The sequence below is a fragment of the Otolemur garnettii genome, unplaced genomic scaffold (assembly GCF_000181295.1).
Source record: "Otolemur garnettii isolate 467f Iridium unplaced genomic scaffold, OtoGar3 scaffold00095, whole genome shotgun sequence".
Classification (NCBI taxonomy): domain Eukaryota; kingdom Metazoa; phylum Chordata; class Mammalia; order Primates; family Galagidae; genus Otolemur; species Otolemur garnettii.
The window spans coordinates 1,917,397-1,944,702 of NW_003852490.1; the positions used below are offsets into that span (position 1 = coordinate 1,917,397).

The 27,306-nt window shown below is 35.0% G+C and overlaps 1 protein-coding gene across 1 annotated transcript in view; it reads left to right on the forward strand.

The window, feature by feature from the left end:
• MAP4K3 (mitogen-activated protein kinase kinase kinase kinase 3) overlaps positions 1–27,306 on the forward strand; it is a 206,572-nt gene that overhangs the window by 130,813 nt on the left and 48,453 nt on the right. Inside the window, exons 9-16 of the mRNA XM_003795701.3 lie at positions 2,086–2,217; positions 2,414–2,476; positions 2,563–2,644; positions 2,741–2,851; positions 11,593–11,671; positions 15,539–15,597; positions 16,832–16,894; positions 25,406–25,464. Of these exons, the coding sequence (XP_003795749.1) occupies positions 2,086–2,217; positions 2,414–2,476; positions 2,563–2,644; positions 2,741–2,851; positions 11,593–11,671; positions 15,539–15,597; positions 16,832–16,894; positions 25,406–25,464 (648 nt within the window). The remainder of the gene's footprint in view (positions 1–2,085; positions 2,218–2,413; positions 2,477–2,562; positions 2,645–2,740; positions 2,852–11,592; positions 11,672–15,538; positions 15,598–16,831; positions 16,895–25,405; positions 25,465–27,306) is intronic.

Sequence of the window (27,306 nt, forward strand, 5' to 3'; positions counted from 1 at the left end):
CGGTTCTAGGTAAAAGATGTCTCTGGGACTTGTCAAAGATGATGTGTGTTTATGTTTCTCTTTTTTTATTGTTTTGGGTTGATTTCTGAGAGGAGTGAGGGCTTGAAAAGCTATCCATCATCATTTTACGTACTCCATCTTCTCAATTTTATTTTAAACATCTGGAGGAATTCTCTCATTCGGTCTCTAGGGTGTAGCCTGGTGTTACACATACTCAATAAATGTTGGTTGTTGATGACTGATGTCCAACTCCAGTTTTAGAGATTAAAAACGAACATCATTCCCCTTACGGTAATAGAGGAAATATCTTGGGAACTTGTGAAATAGGTAAAGTTAATTTTTGGAATACTCTTCTCTCCCCTTTCTCTTGCCTAGCCTCTGAGGGTGTGGAATCTCTCTCTTTCAAAGTGTTTAGGTTGGTAGTTACTCAGTTATTCAAAAAGTCTGCTGAAAAGACAATTCTCAAAAGTAATACTTCTGTACCCCAAACCTTTTGTTTCAATATAAAGTATATACGTACATTTATTCAACAATATTTTGATGCAGAACCACATCCTTTTCTCTGAGTGGATCACTTTTAGAGTTCCATCATAGGAGTGCAGACCACACCCATCATGCATCAACTATATTTCACGGTTTGATTTTTCCTAAGGTGCAGTGAGAACTAATAGACATGTAAAACATGTGATTATTTTTTCCCTGGAGATTTACAGAGGTATAAATTTCCCCTTGTTAGATATGTAAGTGTATGGATGTTGAGAAACTTGTATGCTGTGGTAGTTAAGAAACACCACCACAATCAAGATAAAACAGATTAGCATCATCAAAAAATAATTTCCTTTTTTCTTTTTTAGTAAGTTTTCTCTTACTGATCTGATTTCTATCTCGTCAGATCCAGATACACACAGATGATATCACATAGTTTATATCCCTCCCAGTCTTTTGTAGTTGTCACCGTCTAGGTTTTTTTGGTTTGTCTTTAATACATTTTTCTCTAAAGGATTCATTATTTTCTTAACCGTGTCACCTGTAGGCATTTCACACCATACTAGGACATTTCTAAGAGCTAGCTAAAATCTAGCCATCAATAAAGTAATAACTGACATACTTTAAAATTTACTTTTCTTATAATTTAAATTTTTTAAGAGCCTCTTTCAGATTAAAAGATTTTAAGACCAAGCATTTTGAAAGTTAGAAGGTTTTTTATTTTTAACTTTAATAATTTGACTTTCCTGAAATCTCACAAGAAAGACAAATGAACATTTAAATTACTCTTTGATATGAGTTGAAATATCTCAATCTCAATCAGTTGTTTTCAGAATGATTGTTTAGGATTTCAGATGTTTATATTTGAAAATTAATCACTTAAATACAAATTTATAGAAGTATAATTATAATGACTATTGCAAAGTTAAAAGAAACAAAAAAAATTACTGAGATTTCCATATCAGTAGAGGCTAGGCAAGAAAAACATGATATTGAAAGTTACCCAAAATTCAGTAATTTGGGTAACTTTCCTCTAGATAAATATATTTTTAAAAAGTAGATACTCAACTTTTCCATTATTATAATAAAACTGAAAAAGTGCCAATAAATTTATAGTAAATATGAATTAAATACTAAATATGAAGATTATTGGTAGCCCAAGGAATAATTTTAGGGAATTGAGAACAGAGGCCAGCTTGCAGTTTAATACAGGAGGTAGAGCTTAAAATTATAGATTATTTATTGCAAATGTTATTTCTTTATAGAATTTTATATGTATAGAGAAAATGAGATTGGGAGTGAGGATGAACTTTGGGCATATTGCTCTATTTTAATTGTATACTTTTATAAATCTTAGTAAGTGGTATAGTGAAGTTAGCAAAAAAAAAATCACCAGTAGAGACTTGGGGTAGAAGGTCTAGTGAGATGTCAAAATCTTGGAAAAGGTGAACCTTTTAAGTGCTATGTATTTTTATTTTTCAGAAGTCAAGGCCTAACTGTTCCTTAATTGAGGCAGTGTTAATTCCATGTACTCCTGGGGAAGTATGAAGGAAAGTAGGGTAGCCAGAAGGTTTTTCTTCTCTGAAATATCTCTTTCAGGATGGCCCCAGAGGTCGCAGCAGTTGAGAGGAAGGGCGGTTACAACCAGCTGTGTGATCTCTGGGCTGTGGGGATCACCGCCATAGAGCTCGCTGAGCTGCAGCCTCCCATGTTTGACTTGCACCCAATGAGGTCAGTGCGCCACACGGCTGGAGAACCCTAGGCTTGAATTAAGCTTCTCTTCCTTTTAGTATTACTTATTTTGTCATGAACAAATAATGTTCTTTGTCTTGCTTTCCCTTATATGGGAATAAATATTAATAGAATTTATATTTATGTTGAAATATAAAATGTTAAAATTCTGTGTAATGATTTGTTAATTTTTCAGAGCATTATTTCTAATGACAAAAAGCAATTTTCAACCTCCTAAACTAAAGGATAAAATGAAATGGTAAGTATTTTTGTGTTATTTACTTTTATAGTAAGATGAGCAAAAAATTATTCAAATGTGAAAGTCTAATTTTCAAAATTTCTTAGGTCAAATAGTTTTCATCATTTTGTGAAAATGGCACTTACCAAAAATCCAAAAAAAAGACCTACTGCTGAAAAATTATTACAGGTATTATTTTTGCCCTAAAATACATATATATTTTTTCCAAAGATATCATTTGATCAGACTTCTAATAAGTGTTTTGTACTTATTTTATTTTTGTAGCACCCTTTTGTCACACAGCCTTTGACACGGTCTTTGGCAATTGAGCTGTTGGATAAAGTGAATAATCCAGATCATTCCACTTATCATGATTTCGATGATGATGATCCTGAGGTAGGAATTGTTTTTTCTAACTGACGTATATAGTGTGTGTGTGTGTGTGTGTGTGTGTGTGTTTTATGAATGTATATATGGACATCTCAATCAAGTCTTAAAACTTGTGGGTCTAGTTTAAATTTTAAAACTCTTGAGGGAACAATTCGTTCTCTGACTTTGTCCCTCCTGGGAAATAATGTGGTAGATTTTTTTTTTATTGGCTACTTACAGGTGACTATTGTCTGAAAATGGCAAAGGCAGATCATTTAATCCACTTGTTGAAATTACTGTAATTATTTCAAAAGCAGTCATTTTAGATGAACTTGCCAAATGAATCATCCACTACAAAAGGGGGAGACAAATGGGAAGGAAGCACCTAGACAAAATGTAGGAATACTCAAAATTTCTCCCCAGTTTGCTTCTCAAAAAGAATGCTCTTACATACTTCATGAGTTATTAGAGACTCATCAAGTGTAGGATTGACTTTTTTGGTGACTAAAACTCTAATTATCCGTTATTGAAATGTTGAAAAATGAGCCAGTCTAGTTGTTAAAGACTAACCCTAACCTGGTAGAAGCACTGATATTAATGGAAGCCTCACTTCTGTTAGTGTATTAAACATTCCTAGCACCCATGATAAGCTCAGTATATAAGGCATGACAGAATTCTCTTACGGGATCTGTATAAAGAGTAGATGTACTTGAACTCTACTGGCTTTATGGAATGCACTTAAAAATGTGCTAAATTTCATTGACGATACTGAAGGAATGATACCTTTCAGTGGTTAGAAAATGGTCACAGATTATTGTAAATCAGAGAGAACCTTTCTATCAACTAAGCATTGTTCCAGCTTACTATCTTTGTACAACTCTGATAAATAAGCTGTTTGTCCTTTCTCTGCAAAGGAGTTTGGAACATAAAAACTTAAGAAATTTAAGGCAGTATTGACCTTACCATTACACTAGAGAGAAAATTATTTTTTGTTTTGCTTAATTTTGTTTTTAAAAAACTTAGGTTTTATAAACTCTTCTACTCTTAATCAATATATAGATTTGCATGGTAGTATGGAACTATGAAAATGACTATGTAAACAGCAGTCCCTTTACAGGGTAAGAAAAAAAATCATTTTGCCGTAAGGACATTTGCACTCGAATGTTCATAGCAACTCAATTCACAATTACACAGATGTGAAAGCAACCCAAGTGCCCATCAGCCCATGAATGAATTAATAAACTGTGGTATATGCATATCATGGAATGCTGTTCAGCCATAAAAGATGGAGACTTTGCATTTTTTGTATTTATCTGGATAGATTTGGAGAACATTCTCTGAAGTAAAGTATCTCCAGAGTAGAAAAGCAAGCATCCCACGTGATCTGAAAATTGTAGATCAACAACTATAGGCCTACATCAGAGAAAAACACAATTAAATTCGGGGAGGGGGGATGGGCCTCAGTAAGTCCCCACCTATGCAATATAGTGATAAATGGCACATTTCCTGGGTGAAGGACTCACCTGCAACCTTAACAAATGCAAATATTATAATCTAATCCTATGTGCACCCATATTAACCTGGAAAAAAAAATGACCACGTAAGCTGAAACCCTGTAAAACAGCCTTAATCACTGGGAAAAATTACAGTTGTTTTATGACCTTTGAAACATTTTGTCAAAACATTAAAAACTATGTTACTGTTAGTTGTAAGTGTATAGGAGAATGGAAAAAAAGATAGTTAAGCTATTATTTATTTACAGTACACTATAAATATTAGAACCACCTGGAATTAACATGTTTCATTTCCTTTTTTAAAGACATGCAGATTTTTTACTTATCTAGTTGTCTGCTTATCAACTGGGTTGCATACTACCTACCTTCTCATCATATGAGAGGTGTCTTACAGTGAGTATCTTCTTTTTAGATACTCACTAAAAAAGTGAGTCTTTGTCTTACAGTGAGTATCTTTTCTGGATATGACAATATGCCTTGGCAAATTATCATATTTCTTTCTAATTTTCCTCTGTAATCATCATGATGTGCATCTATTTTTTTTTTTTATTTCAGGTTAATATGAGGACACAAACACTTAGGTTACAATGTTTGCATTTGTTAGGTAAAGTCCCTGTTGTGGTTGTGTCCTGCATCCAGGAGACGTGCCATACACCCTTACATTGCACCTATTAGGTGGGAGCACACCGGCCCCTCATCTGTTATTTACGTAGTGATTTGTAGACTAAAAAGCTAAGTGAAGTTTGTATTTTATGTGATCACAATTAATACACTGTGGTAAATGAAATTTGAACCCAGGTTGTAGGGAACTGGTATTATTTCTAAGCGAAGTTTGTATTTTATGTGATCACATTTAATACACTGTGGTAAATGAGATTTGAACCCAGGTTGTAGGGAACTGGTATTATTTAACTAAATTTTAGCAACTGAAATTCGTACATATCAAAACTGCAAAATGAAGACTGCCTGTAACTCTTTTCCATATGCTAAATGCGGCCTCCTCGTCTCTTACCTCACCCTATTTACTTGTCATACTGAGTCATAGCATCCTTTTAAAAACATGTTCAAAGAAGAGAAATAATAAACCAAATATCTTTGAAGCATCTTATCAGAACAGTTTGTGCAATGAAAATTTTTCTGAAGCTTTCTTATATGGCAGGGAAAGAAATTTTTCTTTATCAAGATGTTTTTGTTAATATAATCATAAATTGTTATAACTGTATGGTAAATAGGTAAAAAAATAACAAAGAAATCTAATTATTCCAGAGGTAGAGTAGAGGGAGAGGATACTTACCTTCTCACCATATCTCAAGATACTATTTTCCCAGAAAAATTTATAATCTTTTTTATTTGCAAACGATTCATGATTGCTAAGTGCAGCATTGTCATTCAGAATGTGAATGTATCTAACTAGTATTGCAGCACTTGCTGTGATACTAAACCTATCATGAATATTCTTAAAAAATGTTTAGCGTATCTAGGCCAGGCGTGGCAGCTCAAACTCTGACCTCCTAGCACTTTAGGAGGTGGGGGATTGAGGCCAGGAGTATGAGAACAGCTTGGACAACCAAGGGGAACCCCATCTCTACAAAAACTAGAAAAATTAGGTAGGTGAGGTTGTGCCCACCTGTAGTCTCAACTGGAGGCTGAGGCAGGAGGATCACTTAAGACCAGGATTTTGAGCTTGTAGTAAGCTATGGTGATGCTATTACACTCTAGCCCAGGTGACAAAGTGAGACCCTGTCTCAAACAAAAAAAAAAGAAAAATGAACATATCTGCTAAGTCTACTTTAGTTTAAATTTTTTATAGGTAACACACTTTTGGAAGAAAGTTTGACTTTTTAATGTTGAGTTGCCACATAGTTTCTATTATAGAAGCAATTATACACCAGAGTAATTATAATTCTGATTTTTACTTAATAGAATTTTCTTCTATATGTTAACTAATTTGCTATATAAGTGTTATAAGATTTAATAATTTCATGGTTTTTACCGTTTAGACTGGGAAACTAAAATTCTCACAGATAATCATGGTTTCATCCATGTTTACCTGTAACAGTCTATATGACTAACCTGTATGATACCTGGTGTTTTTGTTTTTTGTTACTATAGATTATGATCAAAATTCAGTGTTTTTCTCAGCTTTGGCTAGCTAGCTGAATGCCCTGTCACTTACTTTTGAGTCTCAGTGCCCTCATCTATAAAATGAAGAATAATACTTATTATACAAGTTTATTTTGAGGACATAATGAGATATGATTCAGGAAAATACTTTGAAAACTACAGAGCATTGTCCACATGTAACATTAAAGTACCTAATTACTTTTGTTACTGTTTCATCATCTTAAGTTACTTAATTTATTTATTTATTTATTCATTTATTTATTTATCTTTTGAGATAGAGTCTAACTCAGTCACTCTGGGTAGAGTGCCATGGCATCATAGCTCACAGCAACCTCAAACTCTTGGGCTCAAGCGGTTCTCTTGCCTCAGCCTCCTGAGTAGCTGGGACTACAGGTGCCCACCACAACACCTGGCTATTTTTAGAGATGGGGTCTCTTTCTAGCTTAGGCTCTCGAACTCCTGAGCTCAAGGGATCCAGGTGCTTCGACCTCACAGAGTGCTGAGAGGATAACAGGTGTGTGCCACCACCCCTGGCCCCACCAGAAGTATTTTAAAATGTGGGTCTTTTAGATTTATATATTTTTGTTTCCTGAGATGTACGTACGCTGAGAATAGTTAACTTGAGTCTGTTCCCGATCTGTCTTATTGAATCTAAGAAATTAGAACTCAATGTTTATGTATTATATTGTCTACAAAGGTAGGTCTAAGAATGTGTGTCCTTCAGAGGTAATAGCTTCAAAGGTCGTGTTTCACACACAGAGGGCGCTATTGGATGTTGCAATAACTGCATTAAATAGATATAGGCATCTTCTCCTAAGATGAGACCTTGGAATATTTAGGATGAGGCTCAAAAATTTTTTAAATAGGGCCTCTTTGTCTTCCAAAGGTTGGAGGAATGTTCATGAATTATTAAGTAGAAGAACTCATTCCTATTTCAGCTACCTTCAGAATATTTCTATATGAAAAGGAAAGAAAATAGAAGGCTGCTTCTTCAGAAACAACATAAAGGGGGAAAATTTTTTTCTTTTACTAAGAAAAAAGACCATAAATCATTGATGTCTTTAGTATCATTTCATTCTATTTGTCTTATTCTTTTAATGTAAGAAATTGAGGTAAAATTTTTTACCTTTTTTTTTAAGACAGAGTCTTACTCTGTCATCCTGGGTGGAGTGCTATAGTGTCACAGCTCACAGCAACCTTAAATTCTGGGGTTCAAGCCATTGTCTTGAGGCAATTTATTTTTTTTAATTGTGACTTTCAGCCAAGTGCAATGGTTCGCACCTATAATCCCAGCACATTGGGAGGTCAAGGTGGAAATATCACTTGAGGCCAGGAGTTTAGGACCAGCCTAGGCAACATAACAAGATGCCCTCTGTACAAAAAAATAAAAAAACTTTGCCAGGTGTGGTGGGATGCACCTATATTCCTAACTACTCAAGAGGCTGAGGTAAGAGGGTGAAGCTCAGGACTTAGAGACTGCAGTGAACTGTGATCACGCCATTATACTCCAGCCAGGGCAACAGAGTGAGACGTATCTCTAAAAAAAATTTAAATAAATAAATAACAATTTTCTCCTCTGCAACAGGGGGAAGCTAAGTTGTAGCATTTAAACAGCTAATTATTAAAATATTTAATTTTTGAATATTATTCAGCTATGTGAATTACTTGTTGGGGGCCTGCTATAAATAAAATATATTTCCTAGTCTTGAGAAATGCATAGTTAGAGGGGTGAGTAGGAAAAACAGTGAGTTTTTGCTAAGGAAGTCAAAGACAGTGCCACAAAGGAATTGGCATTGTTGGAGAGGCGCGGCCAACAGGAAGGTTTAGGAAAGACCACAGTTTAAAGAAGAAAGGTCATGTTAAAGCACTAGAGACTTTAAAAAACTCATGTAAAAAGTGATAGAAACAATAGCCAACCTCCATATCTCAATGGTCAAATACACCAGCTTTCATAAATTTTAGAAATGTTTAAACAGAGTCTTTATTATTAAATAAGATTCATGCAAAAACAAGTGTAATCAAGACAGGCTAACATATGATTAAGAGAGTGCATCAAATATATAAATGTTTGCATTTGGTTAGGTTCTTATCCGCTAAGTTGTAGTTAAATGAATTTTTTTTACATTAAATAATGGCTTACAATATGTAATATTTATACTGTAGAAATATTTGGAATATTCATTAGAACTTTAAAAGGAAGTTTACTTGGATTTTTACTGTCATTAACAGTTATCTTTCTACACCCAGTCTTAGCCAAAAGGCGGAGAAATAATAACAGTTGTCTTTCTTAAAAAAAAAAAAATTTTTGAGTATCCAGTTGCCCTAAGATGGATTAATTCCTAGACCCCACATATACCAAAATCCACACATCGTCAGATCTGACAGCAAGCCCTGCAGAGCCCATGTGCAGAAGTCGGCCCTCTGTACATGCGGCTTTCACTTCCCCCAATAATATATTTTCAGTCTGAATCTGGTTGAAAAAAATCTACATACAAGGGAACCCATGCAGTTCAAGCCCATATTACTCAAGGATCAACCTGTATGTAGAATGAAGAAATAATTTAATATGGTCTTGCTTCTCATATTTCCCAAAATTCCTTGCAAATATAAGGGAGAAAATTGTGTGTGTGTGGCTGGGGTGATTTCTTTGTTGTTGTATTAAAAATGTAAGTAATTTGTAGTTGTAGGCTTAAAAAAGCTAAGGACCTAAAAATAAATTTGATAAAGCTAAATAACTTTTACAACTCACTTGTCTTAGATGATTGACCTTGAACAGAGGTTGAAAACTTTTCTCATAAAAAGCAGACAAATATGTTTGGCTTTGTGGGCCACTTTGTCCTCTTTCATGGTTACGAACTCTTCAGTGTGGAGTGAAAGTAGCTATAGATAATGTGTGACGGGACATGGCTGTGTTTCAGTAAAACTTTATTTTCAAAAACAGACGGCAGTGGGAATTTACAGGGACCACAGTTTTCTAATCCTTGACCTAGAAGAAGAAACCAAGTGCTTTTGTTTTTTCTTATAGCAGGATTTCTCAAACTGAGCACTGTTGGCATTTTGGGCCAGACAATCCTTTGTTGTAGTGGCTGGCTGCCCTGTATATTGGGGCAACATCCCTGGATTCTTTCCATTAATTACTAGTAGCAACCTTTGATCTCCAGCCATGACAACCAGGAATGTCCCCAGATATCCCCGAATGTCTCCCCAGCAACAAAATTGTCCCTGGCCAGAAGCCACTTGCTTATGTTAACTAAGGTTTATCATACTGTCTGTCTTTCCTTCATTCCATACAATCCCAGCTAGCTACCATTGCAAAGGGCCTGTTACTTGTTTTATTTGATGACTGAACTTTAGAATTATAATAACTTGAATAAGCATGAAATAGTTTAGAAGAGTGAGTTTAGAAGAGTGGGGTTGTGATTTTTAAACATAAAAAGATTTAAACCTTTTTATGCATTAGTACATGCAGGTTAATGGTACATAAAGCATTGTTTGAAAAAAAACATTGGAAATCATGCATCATTACGAACAGTTTATTTCTTTAAATATATTTATCATCACTTCTTTAAATATCACTTACTAGAGTGATTATAAACTCCTCATAGCAGATTTCCATGACTAGTGTGTGTTAACATTTATAGAGGAAAGTGAGAGTATTCATGTTTAGAAATTAGAGCTTACTTTCTGGCATGTATCTACATGTTCTTTGTCGGATTGAATGGTACTAAAGGATATCCTTTTAGAGCTTCAGCTTTTTAAGTTCAGATGAATTAGTTTAGAATCACTTCTGTTTATTGGAAATTCTAATAAATGTAAACCCTTTCTAGAGAAGTTAAGCAAAATCTGTTGTTACATAACAAATTCTTTGGCATCACGGTAGATTGTGCCTAACATGATACTGCCTACTTTAATTTCAGGGCCGGCATCCTTCATTGCCTTGGCCCCATTATACAGAATTTGTTGGCATCTCTTTCTCCTTTCGTACATGAAATATTTTCTTTTCAGTTTGGGTTTTTGGAAAAAACACTATTTGCTTATCCAGCTATCTGAAATAGTATATGTGAAAGGAAGGCTCAGCCAAGTCTGTACTTCACCTCTGTTCTCAAAGATGGAATCTGGTTTCTAGGACATGCCTACTTAGTCTTTCTTTTTATAATCATTTAACTTACTGAAATGTGTATCCATTTTGTTCCTGACATGCTAGGGTTTCCTTAAATCGTATTTTTCGGTTTACTCTTTTTCTGATGTTGGAACCCTTGACAAATCACATATTGAGACATGCAGACTAAGTTTACCAATACTCTGATCACATTTAACTAGTTAGGTTCTGTAAATTATTACAGGGTATAAGTCTTCTTTAGAAAGATTTCTTTAAAGGAAAAGAATTGAATATTACCATGTTTCCTGCTCATAGAAATTATAATGGTATACCTATAACTGAGAGAAACAGAGAAAGGCACTTTTTTAATGAAAAAGTCTTCTGAAAAACATAAAATGCTGTGAGTCTACCTAAGTTATATGGTTTTTGACAATTACTTGAATCATTTGTGATTCAAATTGTGGCAAAGAGCAAAGTACAAACCATTATCTCCTAATGATCTATAAATGTGTGTATGTGTATATGTGTGTTTTGAACATTATTTTTGAAAAATTTAGGTTGATGTATAAACCTTACAAGAAAAGGCTTCTGAGTTGTCATCACCAAATGATAGCTACAAATGGTAGTCTTTACGCTGTTATCTTTCCCTTCAGAAGTTCCTTTCTTTCAGAGGGGAAGATTGCTTGAGCCCAGGAGTTTGAGGCTTTAGTGAACAGAACAAGACCCAATCTCTGTGGAAAAAAATCAGAATACATTATTATCTTGTGTTTAATTTCTTATGTATTATATCTAGTTGCACAAGTGCTCTCTATAGTACAAATAATGATTTATGTTAAGTGGATAATAAAAACACATTTTCACCTTTATAGTTTGAGCTGTGGATCTGATTGTCCTTATTATAATATTTGTAAAGTTGTTATATTTTGTTTCGATTTTTACTTAAAATGAAGTATTTCTTCGTATTTGGGTAAGTTCATGGACCAAACTGACTTGATTATCACATGCCGTATATTGATTTCATTCTATTCTAGCCACTTGTTGCCGTACCACATAGAATTCACTCAACAAGCAGAAATGTGAGAGAAGAAAAAACACGCTCAGAGATAAACTGTAAGTCTATAGTATGCACAGTTCATAATTTAACAACAGAAAATAAGATTTCAAATTATAATTTAGTTACAGTTTCTTTTCTTCCAAATAGTTTTCTTAGGAAACACTGTTATAGTTTAATTAGAGCAGTAAAAATTTCATTTTCCTTATTCTTATGGAATTTTGGGTGGCAGGGCTATAGGGTATATTTATGTTGTTAACTATTTGGGAGAAGAAATAAAATTTTTGGAATAAGCAGGATGGGAGTAATCAGGCAATTCTTCTTAAACTCATATGTGCACGTAACTCACCTAGAGAGCTTATTAAAGTGTAGCTTCTGCTGGGGTAGATCTGGGATGGGATCTGAGAGCCTTTGCTTCTGACAAGCATCCAGGTTATGTGTGTACTAATGGTCCAGAGACCATCAGGAATTTCAGTGCCAACTGGCTAAACTGCTGAGGAGCCTGGGAGCTTTTCAGATGGATTCTCAGGCCCCACTTTTTAAAATTTAATTTAATATGTCCTGGGTTGGCCCAAGAAACCTTTTAAAATAGGCCTCCAAGGCTCCATGCTTATGAGCAGCCAAGTCATGGACCTCCTGAGACAAACGTAAGACTGCCCAGGACAATTAATACAGTCAGTGCATCACTGATACTGTGCCAGCAGGAATTCCTGGAACAATACTGCCTTAAGTTTTTATTCCTTAAAAGCACTTACTCCCAGTGACTTAAAATGCTAATTTAATGCAGTCGGGCTCATGATAATAGTTTTCTGTGAGCTAAAGATTTATCACAAAGGACTTGAAATTCAAAATGACCTCAGTGAAACTAGGTAAACCGTAACATTAAGATGACTACTGTCAGTACTAATAATTATCTCAAGTTTAATTAAGATGAATCCATCTCTTCATCTCAAAATCCAGGTAAGGTAAATAGGGACAGGCCCTATCACCATTTGATAGGAGGAATAAAAAGGAATGCGAAGATGAAGAGATTGGCAGTGGGATTGAGTCATCCAGTGAGTTGACAGCCAGTTGTACATCTCTCAACCTCCGTCCAGTTCGCTGGTTTTTCACAAACCCTGCTTTATTTCAGGAACCACCTCAATATACATGTTACATGGCTTTTACACTGGGAGTTATTTGAGTTCTTTGTGAACCTTCCCTGAGCGTTTTGACCAGACTGTACAATGTATATTAAGTTCTTGATAAAGCTTTGTGCTTGTGATATCCATAAATGCTCTTAAAGGAGGAAACTCCAGAAAGAAAGCATAGTGACTTATATCAAAAACCCAGGAGTGGGATTTGGTAGTTTGCCAACAATTAGTTGTGTGACCATATAAGATTATTTTTAAAGTTTCTTCTGAAGCTTTAAAATTTAAAGCGGGATTTAAATTTCCTAATTTCTCCTTTCTGAAAATGGCAACCTTGGCACACAAGAGCATTTCCCATTATTTTTTAATATACAAAAAGTAATCATGAAATGTCTTTAACATTTCTTTAATATATAGGAAGTAATTAGAGGTGTTTCATAGTTGATTATTAAAACTTTATGTGTTCAGTACTATTGAAAATCTAATTTAAAGTGCCTTCTATCTTGTTACCTGAATCTATTAAAATTTATTTCCAGGCCCTTTCTACTAGAAAGGGTGGCTATTATCCCTCTGTACTAAACTGCACACATATCAGTGGTTCTCAGCGTCTCAGTGCTTATGCATGTGTATGCTTTTGGAAACTAGACAGCTTTATCTCAGTCTTCTGAGATTCTGATAGGCCCTCCTTTTGGTGAGAGCAAGTGATACATAATGAACACCTCCCTTTTTCCCATTTGCCAGTAATGTGGGTGTCATAGCCCTCTGGTACGTTGAGGTAGCAAGAGGATTAAAGCAACTACTTGTAATAATTTGTGGGTTTGGAATTTGAGGCTGTCAAGTCTTATTCTGTGCTCTAACAAATGTCTTCTTTTCAGAATGTTTTATAATTTCATGTGAGACATGATATATAAGAGAATGCTCACTAATTCTATTATCTATGAAGGCAGCCTTTGGAAAAATAATAATGGTATTCCTTTTGATAACGCTTTGCGTTTACCATTACTTGATGCTTCTCTGTGCAACCAGTGTTTTCTTTTAACTAAATGGTGTTGAGTTAGCCTTATGTGTAAAAATGGACTCATTTGCCCAGATGTTGGGGACTGTAGAGCAAGTGACCCAGCATAGAGAGCCCATGACAGAAGCCGAATCTTGGAAACAGGATACCATTGCTTCTGCTATGTTCTTTCCATCACACTGACCAACCCTGATCCCATGTGGACGTGTTGTGAACACTGGGGGCTTTCCTATAGGCTGCCTTCCATAAGTACTCTAGGGTAACCACTGCCTACCCGCTTAAATACTGAGTTCAGATCGTCTCTATTTTATGTACAACCAAGACCTTTTTCACTTACTAACTTTGTAACATACCATGTGAAATCCTGATGATATATCATACTGTGTAATTTTGTTCACTTTTTTTTTTTTTTTTTTTGCTATGGAAAAGGCCTAGGATTAACATATTAAGCTTTAACAGTTTTAAGATTTTCTTGGGTTTTTCCAGCTAGCAGGTTGTTTATTTAAATATTTGGATTGGAAATGGCTAACAGGTATATGAAAAAACGTTCAACCTCACTAATCATAAAGGAAATGCAAATCAAAACCACAATGAGATACTGTTTCATTCCAAGGTAACATGTTTATGATCAAAAAGCAAAAAAATAGCAGGATGCAGAGAAAAAGAACTCTCACACATGGTTGGTGGGAATGTAAATTAGTAGAGCCACATGGAAGACAGTATGGAGGGTCCTCAAAACCTAAGAATGGGACAGCCATATGATCCAGCAGTCCCATTGGTTGGATATATATTTAAAAGAAACAAAATCACTGTAACAGAGAGATATCTGCACTTCCGTGTTTACTGTAGCACTATTTTCCGTATCCAAGATATGGAATCAACCTAAATGTCTATTAACAGATGAGTAGATAAAGAAGCTATGGTACACATATACAATGGCATACATTTCAGCAATAAAAAAGAATGACACCCTCTCACTTGCAGCAACATTGACAATCTGGAGGTCAGAATGTTAAGTGAAATAAACCAGGTACAGAAAGACAAATATCACTTATGCTTAGTCACATGTGGTAGCTAAAAATATTGATCTCATTAAGGTTGAAAGTAGAATGATGTTATCAGAGGCTGGGAAGGGAGCAGGGTTGATGAAGAAAGGTTAGTTAGAAGGAATAAGTTCTAGTGTTCAATAGCAGTATAGTTAACAATAATTTATTGTATATTTTGGACTAGCTGGATGGTTCGGAATATGACCTACATATGAAAATAACTGTTTGAAGTGATAAATAGCTTAATTGCCATTTTGGTCATTATGCATCGTATGCGTTATTAATATATCTATAACTGTTATGTATCCATGGTATGGTGGCTCATGCCTGTGATCCTAACACTCTGGGAGGCCTAGGTGTGTAGGGAGCTTGAGCTTAGGAGCTCGAGACCAGCGTGAGCAGGAGTGAAACCGTGTATCTACTAAAAATAGAAAAACTAGCTGGGCAATGTGGTGAGCACCTGTGGTCCCAGCTGTTTGGGAAGCTGAGGCAGGAAGATCCTTTGAGCCCAAGAATTTGAGGTTGCTGTGAGCTATGATACAATGGCACTCTAGCCTGGGACAACACAGTGAGACTCTCTCTCTAAAAATACAAATAAAGTAAAAATCTTTGAATTGTGACCAGTATATGGTAGACAGTAAAATTAAATGTGTCTTGCTGTGGAGTAACTTTTTAAATTATTACATCATTAAGAACATAGGAACAGATCCTGGCTTTACTTTTTTTCTTTTTCAGTTGGCCAAGTAAAATTTGATCCTCCCTTAAGGAAGGAGACAGAACCACATCATGAACTTGTAAGTAGTGTAGTCTTAGAATGTTAAGACTGAAAATAAATGTTTTAATTAATCTATTTAAGATATTAGTACTGAATAAAAAAGCTAGTCATTAATATTTTCAAAAGCATTTGGGGAATCGAAAAGGTAAGTAATTCTAAAATTCAGAATAAATAAATCTGTGTTGCTGAGATTCAATATTTTAAAAACTATTCTAGGAGGAACTTTCTAGTTTTACCATTCTCTAACTAAATGTTTTTAACTTTTAAAAACATTAACCTTTTAATTATTTTTGTCATTTTTTTTCCATTTTTGAGGGGTTTTCAGGGTATGTTTTTATTAGGATAACTGCCATAGTTTCTAAGCATCAGTAGAGTCAGGTGTGTTTAGAGTACTACAACTCAGGAAGATGAAGCATACATACGTAGTATAGCAAACTTTTCATTCATTTGAGGCTTATAACTGTATGAATATTCTTTTCATGATCCTTTAATGCCCCTTTCAGATATATGAAATATAATATATACCTGATAATATATTAGGTATGGTCTTAGAAGCAAAACATTCTGCAAATATTTGAGATGTTAATATTCTATGAAAGAATAAAAAATGAGATATTAAAAAAAACAAAATGAATCCTGATGATATTACTTTGCCAGAACTCCAGATTCCATCTGTTTCACTTTTTTCCCTTTGCTATTTAATAGTGAGAAGAAAGTAACTGTTAGTAAGTACTAAGGATTAAAGTGGGAACTTTCTTCTTAACTATAATGTTATTTTAACTCACTTAACTAAAGCATACCAAGGGAGTCAGCCTTTGTCTGATGGAGTAGTTATAAGTCAGCATACCAGCATGGAGGGAAAGAGTATGAAAGAAAAAGTTTGTCTTTAAATTATCTTCTAATACTAAAACCTGACATTTATGGAGAGGGATGGAGAAGATTAAGAAGAAAAAGTAGTCATGATATTTATAAATGCTAATTGTATTTTGTTAAGGCAGTTTATTTTCTGTTTCTTTTTTTAAGTTGGCATTGCATGTATTTAAATTTTATACTAATTTAGTAACTGCATTATAGAGCAAAGTTGTTGCAATGTTGCTTTTCTTAGAAGCTACTTACTATAATTTGACTTTCCATTTGCCTTAATAAAATTATGTTAGCAGGACTTAACTTCATTTGTGAAAGTTTCCCTTTGTGAATTTGTGGCTTTTAGTCTAAGTGTAAATAACTTGGGTTTCTTGGTCTCTGCTAAACAGCCCGACAGTGATGGTTTTTTCGACAGTTCAGAAGAAATATACTACACTGCAAGATCTAATCTGGTATTTCTCATCTTCTGATTTTCTTTGTCAGCATTATTTTAGTCTTAATTGTTATTTTTTAAGATCAAACATTTTGTACAGTTTTAGTGAACCAATTTAAACATTGTTTTATAAGTTACTGTTATTTAGGAAGTTTCCATATATTAATTGAAGCAAATTTTTCCCATAACAAATTAAAGAAATATATCTAATCACATATACATTAGTATTTAAATTTCTAACTCAAATATGGGGGTTTTTTAGAAGAAAACATTCCCCCTAGATCCCCAGTTTTAATGATGTAATTGGTTTTAATGATCTAGAAACCATTTCTTTCTCTCTATATACACGCATGAGTCCATTCATATATCTAAAAACTTTATATATTATATGGTACATATATAGTATATATTTATTACATATACCACATATTATACATAATATATTATGCATATATTATGTGCTGTATAACATATTACATATATTATGTCATGCATTATATATGATATATTACTCATGTTATATGGTATATATAATATATATAATTCTTAAAGATAATTTATCCTAACAATGAAATAATTCTCAAAGTTTTATTGTAGCAGGAAAAAATTTAGATTATAAAGCATCCCCAGAGTTACAAATGTTAAAACTACCTTGCCATTATATAAGAAAAGATGGAAAATTAATGCTGATAAATGTTAACCAAATAGTATTTTAATAGTTATTATTAAATAAATAGTTCTTCCGTGGCTGGCTAGAGCCCCAAGTTGCCCCCATAGTTGCTCCCAGAATTTACCTTTTCTGCCTTTTAAATGGAATGTTACTTTTCTTTCTTTCTTTTCCAACTTAATAACATATCTCTTCCAATTTTGGTTGGCTTAAAGAGATTTTAGACAGTTTTTGTTTTTTGTTTTGAGACAGAGTTTCACTTTGTTGACCTTGGTAGACCTTGGCATCACAGCTCACAGCAACCTCAAACTCTTGGTCTCAAGCTATGCTCTTTCCTCAGCCTCCCAAGTATCTGGGACCCAGACACCCATCACAATGCCCGGCTATTTTTTCTTTAGAGATAAGGTCTTGCTCTGGCTCAGACTGGTCTTGAACCTGTGAACTCAGGTAATCCACGTGCCTTGACCCCCTAAAGTGCTAGGATTACAGGAGTGAGCCACCGCACCCAGACCTAGAAACAATTTTTTTTTAAGGAAGTTGCTGTCTTGTTGAACAGAAGATATTTATACATATAAACTGTTAGCCATTCAACAAAATGTATCATGGATTGCCAAAATCTTGCCAGGTGACAACTATTGATGAGGGGAAGCTAACATATGTATAGTAGTTACCATGGATATTGGAGAAGAAGAGCCTCTGGGCTATTGTGACTTACCTGGCTTCTGGGAAGGGACTAAAACTGATTTCAGTATTACGTTGGAACCATTATAGACTCTTCAGGAAAAGGAACAGATGTTGCCTGTGTTTTTTTTTTGAGACAGAGCCTCAAGCTATTGCCCTGGGTAGAGTGCCGTGGCCTCACAGCTCGCAGCAACCTCCAACTCCTGGGCTCAAGCAACTCTCCTCTGCCTCCCAAGTAGCTGGGACCACAGGCGCCCGCCACAACGCCTGGCTATTTTTTGGTTGCAGCCATCATTGTTGTTTGGTGGGCCTGGGCTGGATTTGAACCCGCCACCTTAGGTGTATGTGGCTGGCACCTTAGCCACTTGAGCCACAGGCGCCAAGCCAGTTGTTGCCTGTGTTTTATGGGAACTGCTGTGAGGACAATTGGCAGTGCAGACCACAGTTTTGAGAGAAGTTAGCTACGGGGTGGAATTATGAAACTGTCTTTCAACTACCAGAAATAACAGGATTAGCACAAAGTGGTAGATTTAAGTCATCACAAAGGAAATGATAGATGAAGCCATGACATTATCTGTGTCCCTCATGGTTAGCTGTGAAGAAAAAGAGTGGGAGACGGTTACCACACTGGGTGGGGCCTGTGTCAGCAACTAGGTAGAACCCAGACTGGAGGTAGGGAAGAAGCAGCTGAAAAGTTAGGAGAGCCAATGGATGCCCTGTCTCCAAAGAAGAGAGATGTGTCAGACGACTGAGAGAGGCCCACGAGTCTGAGGATTGACCAGCATGGGGGCAAGGGAGATAGAAGAGCTGGAGAAAACATGATTGGTGATTTCTGGATTGAAAATATCTTTAGAATTAGATACACGTAGGCTAGAATAGCAATGAGTGAAATTAGTTATGGAAATAAAAGACCAAAGAATTAAAAGTTTAAATAGATTCCAGTATTTATTGATATTTATTCATATCCTCTATGCAAGAGATAATAAAACCAGGAACATAGTACTTTACAATTACTAATACTCTTTTTTGTACCACATATGGAAGTGGGCTGATAACTTGAATAAGTTATCATATCATGACTTTATTCCCTAGAACTGCTCCCCTTGGCCTGTCCTTAATCAGGACTCTGTGGTACAGAGGATCTTGTGACAGAGGAGAGCTTTAGGGACAATTAACTTGTAGATAGTTCTGACAGAAGAGGGATATATGAAGTATTTGTCAGGGTCTATAATTTATAAAGTCAACCTTAAAGCTCATTTCTCTTGATAACAAATGCTAACATTTATCTCAAGGATTTTATATACCAGGCATTACTCTAAGCACTTTAAATGTATCATTGTTTGCGAAAGAAAAGATTTAAGGTACAAAGAAGTTGAGATTCATTACTGTTCAGCTAAGAAGAGCAGAGCTGGGATTTGACCTACGCAGCTTGGCTCAGGAATTCCAGCCTAAACCACCATACTATATGGCCTCTCCCAACATCATCAGGCACAGGGTTCCTCTTCCCTCTCTTTTTAAAAATCAACATATTTGCTCCATAAATGTTTTGATTTTTTTTTTACTCTGGTAAAATGTTTATAACACAATTTATCATTTTAACCTATTCTAAGTGTACAGTTCATTGGCATTAAGTACATTTGCATTGTTTTCAGCTATCCCCACTGTCTGTCTCCAGAAAGCTTTCATCTTTCCAAACTGAAACTCCATACCCATTAAATAGTAACTCCCTTCTTCCCTTCAACCACCATTCTGCTTTCTGTCTCTATGCATATGACTGCTCTAGGTGCCTCCTATAAGCAGAATCATACCGTATTCCTCCATTTACGACCGGCTCAGTTCACCTAGCATGATCTTCGAGGTTCCTCCACCTTGCAGCATGTGTTAGAGTATCATTTGGGAGCTGAGTAATATTCCATAGTATGCAAGTGCCACATTTTGTTCATCCACTGATGGACAGTGGGTTGCTCCATTTGGTACTACGAATGATGCTGCTATGAGCACCAATGTACAAATATGTTTGAGTTCCTGATTTTCAGTTGTTTTGAATTCGTAACTAGAAGTGGACTTGCTGCATCTTATGGTAATTCTGTCTTTAAACTGCCACAGTGTTTCTCACAGAAGGTTTACATTCCCAACAGCAGTGCGTATGACTTCTGATTTCTTCACATCCTCAGCACTTACTATTTTCTGGGTTTTTCTTTCTTTCTTTCTTTCTTTTTTTTTAAATTTTCTGGTATCCTAATAGGTATGAAGTATTCATAGTTATTTCATTCTCCTAATTTTATGAATCCTAAAATCTTGGCACATGAACAAGATTTCAACTCTTAAATGCTTGTTGCTGGCCACTAAAAACCTGATCAACACAAAATGTTGGGCCCTCATTTTAATAGGCACTTGACACCAGAATGTCAACCCTAGATCTTTCAGGACCCAGAAGAAACATTTACTCCCTTAAAAATGTTGTTGCTGGGTGGTGCCTGTGGCTCAGTAGGTAGGGCACAGCCCCATACACTGAAGGTGGAGGGTTTGAACCCACCCCTGGCCAAACTGCAACAAGAAAACAGCCAGGCATTGTGGTGGGTGCTTGTAGTCCCACTAAGGAGGCTGAAGCAAGAGAATCACCTAAGCCCAGGAACTGGAGGTTGCTGTGAGCTGTGACACCATGGCACAATGGCACAATGGTTGCTGTGAGCTGAGGACAACAAAGTGAGACTCTGTCTCTTAAAAAAAAAAAAAAAGATGTTGCTACTTAAAAGTTGTGTGTTGATAGAGCACAGTGGCTCCTGCCTGTAATCCTAAGACTCTGGAAGGTGAAGGAGGGAGATTTGTAGAGTGAGACCCCATCTCTACTAAAAACAGAATTAGTTGAGCATGGTGATGGCTGCCTGTCATCTCAGCTAGTTGGGAAGATCATTTGAGCTCTTGGGGGTTTGAGGTTGCAGTGAACTGTGATGGCTCCATTGCATTCTAGCTAGGACAACAGAGCAAGACTCTGTCTTAAAAAAAATTTTTTTTATTTCATGTTACCAGTGATTTCTCATTATTTAAAATGCTAAGTTTATTCATTTTATGATTTTGTAAGTGAATTTAGAATATTACACCTCGATTCTTGTTGCTATTAAAAAGGTGATGTGGTAGCGCCTGTGGCTCAGTGGGGAGGGTGCCGGCCCCATATACCGACAGTGGTGGGTTCAAACCCAGCCCAGCCAAACTGCAATAAAAAAATAGCCAGGCATTGTGGCGATGCCTATGGTCCCAGCTACTCGGGAGGCTGAGGCAAGAGAATCACCTAAGCCAGGAGTTGGAGGTTGCTGTGAGCTGTGATGCTTGCTATAGCACTCTACCAAGGGCGATAAAGTGAGACTCTGCCTCTAAAAAAATCAGGTAATCAATATAATATGAAGCTAGAAAAATAGAGCTTGATTTTTGGGATTGATAGGAAGAGTCTTTACAATTTTGAATGTAGTCTGAGTTTTTAATAAAGACAAAATATTCACTATAAATATTGAATATGACAGTTAAATGTCATAATGTGACAGTTAAATAAAAAAAATTGCCCATAACCATAAATAGGGTTAACCCACAAAATGCTGTCTTCAGATTAAAAAGTATTATAATCTAGCTCAACTGATGCTATTTTTTTCTAATTTGGCAAATTTTACTGAATAATTTGGCCCATATACCATTTAAAAACATACTAAAATTATTTATATGTAAGGACATATTAATTACTATGGAGAGTCATAAAAAATAGTGACATAAATATTGCTCTGAAGAAGTGTATGCTATACTTAACCTATTGATATTCATTTCTGAACTTCCAGCATAAAAATGTTATCCAATTCAAGGCCCCTTGATCTGCTTTTATTAGTCAGAACCCTGCTTAATAAGTTAATATTCTGATTGCACTTGCTTTTCTGACGCTTTAAGAAATAAAAAAATCTTTGAATTATCCTGGATTCACTGTTTATTTCTATAAATCATCTACCACATTTAAAAGGTTTCTCTCACTAACAACCTTATTCACACCACAGTTTTCTCATTTTTTGATGAGAAAAACAAATTCTCCTGTTCTCTTTTTTTTCTTGGTTAAGATACATTGCTGAAGTGTTTTTCCTTTTGTGTTTTTGTGGCCAGCTGTATCAATTCTTTTGACTTCTGCTATTTTCTCATCAAGTATAGATGTAATCTCTTGAGGGGATTTTCACAAAAACCACAATAAGATATTCTCAATCTTGTATTTCTCTTTCCCAGTGTTCTGTGTTACATCCTTTGTTCCTTGTCAGAAATTTCTCACACTGTGTTTTCTTAGACACTCCATCCTAGGTTTAGAAATCATTTCCCTTTCAATTAAAGAACCACTGAAATGGAACCACTGAAACTCTCCAACCCCAAAGGCACTTTAATTGGGGGTAATCGTCTTGAGCTTTCGTTTGAGCCTTCAGGTTGAATCTGTAGTACATTATTGCATGTTTTCAGTTTGTCTTGTTACTTATTTGACTCCACTGTATAGTTTAAACATTGTCGTTCACTGAGAAGTTGATGCTTAATAACACCACTGATTTTTTTATGATTGCATGCTCTGCTATATTCTTGTTTAGCTTTTAAAGGATGGATATGTGATGCAGTCATCTTGGATTATGTTCAGCACTTTTCCAAGCTTAATTTTGGTAGGATTTTCTGATTCAGAATAGCTTCCAAGTACTTTTTGAAAAGCACTTTAGATCAATCTTCTTAGACTGCCCTAAAAATATATGTATTCAACTAACTACTATAATGACTTTGCCTGGGCTTCACTTTTGTTCTTTTTTTATTTGTCATTTTCCTTATCTGATTTACAGTCTGAATTGCTGTCATAAAATAGATGCTTGATAAGTAATGGTTGTATTAAATGAGAATAGACACTTTTTAGAAGGATTTAGTATAGTACTTTATGGAATGGTGTGCCTAGCAAGTAGTTCTTGTTCCATAGTTGGTATAACACACCTTGATTTAGGTAGATGAAATTGTCAGAGAAGGAGCTCCTTTCAGTTTTACCTTTCCTGATGGGACACAGCACCCTTAATCGTCAGACCTGGATCTGTATACAACTTCTCCCCTGCCCTAAATGTTATTCTGTATATGAGCTTGTGCTCAATTTTCTATTACAATGTTACTTAAGTTATTTTAGTCGCTTCTTTTACCTTCCTAAAATAAGTACACTGCTGATTACAACTAATTTTCTTTTTTAGATCATTAGTATCTGCTGATTGTCATGCATCAGATGAACTGAATATTCTTAGGGCACATTACTGTTTCTGTAATAGAAGCAATGGCTACTTTGCATAAATGAATACTTTTGCAAGCTGTTGTTTGATTAAAGACTTAAGGGATTATATTGGTTGAAGATGTTGCTGGTCTGGTAGAGAGCTCAGTTACCTATAGCTGAAGACAACAAACTTGAATGTAGGAATTAGCATTTCACTTACTGAATACTAAAGTTTAAAGATTCCTGTATGAAGTCATGACCACTTAAATTACGCAGTATCGTCATTGTGTGGCAGTTTTGTGGTGACAGTGATTTTATCCTATTAAGTTGTATCATTATAAATTTAAAGGAACAGGTGTCCTTTTTCATTAGAACTTCATTTGATACCAGTGTGACAGTTGACTAACCTTTTTTGTTCATGATGAATTATCTTCTCTGTCACTGGTAAGAACACTTATTATGCATGGAAGAACACAAATATTGAAGAAGACAAAATTTGAGTTGTCTAACCAGGATTTTGATTTTATTTTCATCAGATTTTTTTTTAAACAGGCTTTAAGTATACTTAAATTTTAAACTTATTTTCCCTTAAATATAATGTATTGCTTAGAATCCTTATATTAGACTTAATATTTTTATGATCTGGAATCATCTTTTTCTTAAGGCTAAAGTGGTTAGCTATCTATTTTTAGGAAAATAAACAGTTAGCATTTGAACAAACATTTATTTAGGATACCATTAATGTGTGCCAAGTACTTTGCTGAACCATGGGCTGTAGGAAAGGAAAACAGATTGGACCATTTCTTTCTTTTGAGGAGCTCACAACCTAGCCACTACAGTGGAACCTCCATGGCTAGCCCTCCCTTCACTGACCACTTCCTGGGGGGACCTAATTTTCATAGACCACACTGCACGGTCCAGTGCAGTAAACCCAGCTCTTTATTTTCACCGCCTCTGTGTGTTGATCAGTTTGTGGTAGTCCCTCGGGCTGTTAATTTACAGAGGTTCTACTGTATTTTTACAGACTTGTACATAGGTTAAGATCCAATCTGAGTGCTAAGAGAGATGTATGTATTAAATGCTGTGGAGACATAGAGAAGGCTCCAGTAATCCTCCTGGACAGTTTAGGAAGGCTGCTCTAAAGTGACCTTAGTGTTAATCCCTGATCATGAATCTGACAGTATCTTCTAAAATTAAAAAGCACTTGAGTACACTATATTCTACTGTAAATAAGATTCATTCAGCATGTTAAACATTCCCTCTTTAGAGTTAAAAGGGTGCTTAAAATACACTGGCTTTCTTTAAAAAGGGACAAAAGGCAACTTTATATAAAAGTTATTTGAAATTTTGCTATTTTTACCCTTTAAAAAATTCTTGAAACTTTTGCAGTGCAGCTTACAATCTTGTACATGTTCAGTTTTAAAATATTACTCAATTTTATGTCTTTAAAAAATTAATACCTGCGTGAAGCAGCAGTAGAAATATGTGAATGTGTGAATACACACACATACGTACATACATGATTATTTTATGTCCTAAAGAAAACCAAGATTTTTGTTACTTATTCTCTGATCATTTTTGCTTCATTAATAACTTGAGAATAAATATCTTATTTGAGTTTTTTCCTTTCTAAAAACTAAATTTTGTAAGTGTTAATTATAATAGCAGAACCATAAATGAACCTTTGCATATATTATTATTTAGAAAACTTCCCAAAAAAATACTCAATTTAAATAATAAAATACTTAAATCAGGACTCTACAAACATCTGAAATCTTTTATTGTTGGAGGTTCTACCTTGCCTCTTTTAAAAACATACAGCAATACAGATTTATTTGGGATCTGAGGTTTATATTTTTAAAATAATGTATGTTAGTATAATGTGTTGTGTGGTATATTGCTATTTTGCTAAATATTTTATTTTGTACTATTAGGATCTACAACTAGAATATGGACAAGGACACCAAAGTAGTTACTTCTTAGGTGCAAACAAGTAAGTAAAGTTCTAAAATTTAATTTAATTCAAGAATTATTAAGTTACCTTTCATATGATAATTTAATATTTAAGGTAGCAAATTGTATTGGACTGATCGATGTTTTTAAATATGCTTTGTATTTTTCCCCCGCTGTTTCCCTGCTCATCATTAGTTACTAATAAGGGAATATCATTCAGATGGACAAATTTTTAAGCAGTATATATACTATTTGAATAATCAAAACAACTTAAAACCTCAAAATACTATTTCAGTTGCATTAGAGAGTTTCTTATTGAAACTGTGAGGTGGTTTTGGCCTGGATCAAGGTGCTTGCTGCACAGAGATCCACTTATTGAGAGAAGAAGGATTGCCCAGAAAGAAAGGAATTTTAATGTGAAAGATGTCTGTCAGGAGAGAAGTAGTCTCAGATCTGTCTCTGAGCAACAGAACTCCTGGGCTTTTTAAGGAGAGGCCAAGTGCATTGGGGCAGGTGGTGGGGGTTGGTGATTGTTGGCATCAGGAATTTTTGCTCAGGGGCCTTCTAAATCTCTTGTAAAAAAATCCACTTCCAAGTAGGATTTTTTTGTCTAAAAAAGAAATTGCGTAAAAAAGAAAAAGAAAAATCTGCTTCTAAGAAACATCTCAAAAAGTTCAAGTAGTTAATTATAAAAAAACATACATATGAGATTTGTTCATAGGGCTGGTTACAAATTGAGGCATATATAATTCCCATATTTTAAGTTAAGCAGATGAAAATAGTGACTAAAAACAAAGTTATCCTTAATAGTTTTAAGGATAAAAGGACAAAATAATGTCTTTCTCTTTTTTAAATGCAATAGAACCTCCGTAATTGACACCTCCCAACATTGACTACCTCCTTGAGTTGACCTAATTTTCATAGATTGGACATGCACCACATATATATATGTACCAGTACAGTAGGGCTAATGACCCGTTTGTGATATAGTCAGTAAATGGGTGGTCAACTTATGGGGGAGTCTACTGTATACTACCCTTTCCCAACTCAGAGAAAAGGCTTTGATCGACAGCCTACTGAAATGTATTAGTTTTGATTGAAGTGGGCCTCCAGTTAAATACTATGAGGGTGTTTTTTATATTATGTTATTACTATTAACCTTTGTGTTTTTTAAAATGGAAAGTAAGTATAAAATTTCCCTGGTAGAAAAATGAAATTTTACCCAAATAGTAACTGCTTGCTCTTTATAACTTAGCTTGTTGGTGGACAACAAAGGAAAGTTTGTCTCACAGTGAGTTAGCAAATAAAAAGATTCTAAAGTGTTTTTTATATTATTTTCTTTAAATATGAGGTCACTGGTTTTAAAGACCTTGTTAGCAAATGTTGCTGTATTTTAAGATACTGAATAATGTGAAAAAAAACTTATTTGCCTTTTTTTCATTCATTTAAAATATTTAAAAATTATGTACTTAAAAAATATGAAACATACGGCCCATCACTCAGTGCTTTTCCAGATTCCTTAGTTCTCCTTGTCTGATTTCTGATTTTTAGGCATTTTCATAGTATATAGTAATTTTGACTAGGTAAAATGTTAATAATTTGCCCAACCTTCATTTTTTGATTAATTGGATCCCTGCTTAAGGAACTGTTTTCTATATAATGAATCATTGGCAAGGTAGGTTGGCCAAAAGTTTGACATCTGGCTGCGTTCCGTGTGTAGGTGTATACATACATGTGACATGAGCATGGATGTAGCACCTCTCTTGCTGTATTGATATGTCTGCTTTATTCTTGTGACCAGGCAATGTTTTAAAACTCATGGGATATCCTGCTTTCTCCATAGGTGATCAGGCAGACAGATTCCCAAAGATGGGTTTCTACC